General features: G+C 56.5%; 1 protein-coding gene across 1 annotated transcript in view; it reads right to left on the bottom strand.

The window, feature by feature from the left end:
• Positions 1–262: 262 nt before the first annotated feature.
• MYL10 (myosin, light chain 10, regulatory) overlaps positions 263–2,492 on the bottom strand; it is a 15,319-nt gene continuing 13,089 nt past the window's right edge. The window contains exons 7-8 of the mRNA XM_011985187.1: positions 450–498; positions 263–361 (exon numbers count right to left, since the gene is read on the bottom strand). Coding sequence (XP_011840577.1) covers positions 263–361; positions 450–498 — 148 coding nt within the window. The remainder of the gene's footprint in view (positions 362–449; positions 499–2,492) is intronic.

Genomic DNA, 2,492 nt, shown 5'->3' with positions numbered 1-2,492 from the left:
ACCAGCTCCTCGGGAACATTTGAGCAGAGCCAGAGAAACAAAAAAGTTTTGGAAAAACCAACAAGATAGGAATGTTTCGTTTTCTCCCTCACTGGAGCATTTACCGCACAAACTCAGACCTCGTTAGCATTATTTATTCTTGCTTTGTCCCCAACCATAGACAAGGGAACACTTTTTCCTGTACCCGCCGGCTGCAAGAGCTCCCTGTCACACCCTGCAACAGTGTTTGCTGCCCCTGAACGCCGGGGAGACTCGTGATCCCCTAATCCTTCTCTTCACCATGAGTGATGACGTAGCACAGGTTTCTGTAGTCCAGGTTGCCGCACACATCTGGGGGGAACGCTGCAAACATCTGCTTGACCTAGGAAGGAGCAGAAAGTCAGCCTGCACCAGGCCAGGTGGCAGCCAGAGCAGAGAATCCGCTGTGATCCACCAAAATCCCAATTTACCTCCTCCTCACTGAAGCGGTCTGCCTGAGTCATAAGTTTTTCTTTGATGCTGTTCAAGGGAGAGACACAGTCATGTTCAGGGAAAGGGATATCCAGCTTGAACATGCAGACCCCAGGAGTGATGAGGGGCAAGTGGGGGCAAGTGGGGGCAGGGGGATGTCCTGGCTCAGGAGGCCAGGCTACTCCAATGGCCCAGTAGCCTCTGAACCTCGGTTTCCTCCTCCATGAAGTGGGCTTTCCTCCCAGCATCAGGTAGGGACCAAAAGAAATGACCTGGGGACCCCAACATGGGGGCCACTCTGAACCTCAGTTTCTTTTTCTATATAAAGTGGGCTTTCCTCCCAGCATCAAGTGGGGACCAAATGGAATGACCTGGGGACTCCAACATGGGGGCTACTCTGATTTCCCATCATGCAGTATAACTAAGCTCTGTATCATTGAGGGGAGACACCTCAGGTCCCCCACCGCAGAGCCTCTTTTGCCTGATTCTGGACACACTGTTTTCTCCAGCTTGTGATGTTCACTGACATCTGCAAAGCGCTTTAGAGATGACAAGATGCTTGTGCTCTGCCAAGGGTATAGGAAGGCCTGTCCAGGTCTGTGTCCTCTTGGGCCTGCAAGGGACTGGTGCCCCTTCAAGTTTGGAGGGTCCTGCAGGGTTCTTAAGGGAGCTCAGTGGGCAGGGATGGTGTCAGACAGCTGAGCGGGGCCTCGTCCACCCACTCTGGCACCAGCTGCGGCAGACCTCGCTAAGGACCAATGCACATTTTCCATTATTTATGTTTCTGTGGGCCAGTCACAGTTTCCAGCTTTCCAGGCTGGGGACTTTTCACAGACTCTGTTTCAACCAGAGCCTCCGTCGTGGCCCGTCTGGCCTGCCTGGCCTGCAGCTACAGATCCAGGTCCCATGTCCCAAGGCAGTGTCTTCAGTTCCCAAATTAGGGCCCCAAAGGGTCTTTCCAGCCTTGTCCTTGAGAGCGAAGGTGGTTGATAGTAGAGGGAGGGCTCGGGGTCACTCCAGGGATGCCTCTGACGCTTCCCCAGGTCCCCAGGATGGAGGTAGGAGCCACAGACCCCGAGGGAGGGGTGAAGGGGAGGACTGTGGCCTGGAGCAACCCTCAGCATCCCCTCCCCATCCCAGGGGAGTATGTGACTCATGGTCTTGGAGTTGAGAACGTGTGAAACAGGACAGACCCTCTCCACCTCCACCCCTGCCGCATCTGCCCTCTCCCCCCCTCCACCTCCATATGTGAGAATCTCAAAACTAGCAAAACTCGCCTCAAAACCTGAAGGCCGGCAGCATTACAGTAATTGATCAGGAAGCCTGGGCCTGGGGAGGAATCTCACCTGCCCCAGGCCACCCTCAGGTCCAGCAAGGTTCTGAAGGAACTGCCTGGGCACAGCTCAGAGGTCAGCCCTAAATCCTGGGTCCTGGGAAGGCTGCCACTCCCCCGCCCAGTCCCACCTGCAATCCTTGACTCTCTGCTCTCGTGTTGTCACTGGGTGGGGCACCCCTACCCTCACGATGGCAGCCCCAGTGCCTGCCGGGCAGCTGCCTGCAGCCACTTCCCCTTCATACATTCCAAGTGAGCTGGTCACCTTCCCCAGTCCTTACTGCCCTCTTGCCCAAGGCAGTGCTGGCTACGATCTGGCTCAGTCCTCTCCCCAGACCCTGGATCCTATGGGCACTGGTTCCTGGCTCTTTGCTTATCTGTCTGCCCGACTCCGTCTCGACGGCCATGACCCTCCTGGGAGCTGCAACCCTCTCCTCTCCTTCTCCAGGCTGGCCTCCATGGTGTCCTTCCCTAACTCCTCCTCAGGTTCTCCCACGCTCCCAGGGCAGACAGAGAGTCCAGGGGCTAGGGTGTGAGCCTCTCCAACAGGCCCCACCTGCCACTCTGTGCTCAGTCTCCCCTATACCACCTCCACCCACACCCTCCAACTGCAGCCAACTCCAAACAAACATGCACACGCCAAGCCCTGGCCCTCCGAGCTCTCTGTTCTCTCATCTAGAATGCTGTTCCCGCCCTAGCCTGGGCAACC

Source organism: Mandrillus leucophaeus, unplaced genomic scaffold (genome assembly GCF_000951045.1).
Source record: "Mandrillus leucophaeus isolate KB7577 unplaced genomic scaffold, Mleu.le_1.0 Scaffold280, whole genome shotgun sequence".
NCBI lineage: Eukaryota > Metazoa > Chordata > Mammalia > Primates > Cercopithecidae > Mandrillus > Mandrillus leucophaeus.
The sequence above is the reverse complement of the archived record's forward strand: the minus strand, read 5'-3'. Positions and strand labels throughout refer to the sequence as shown.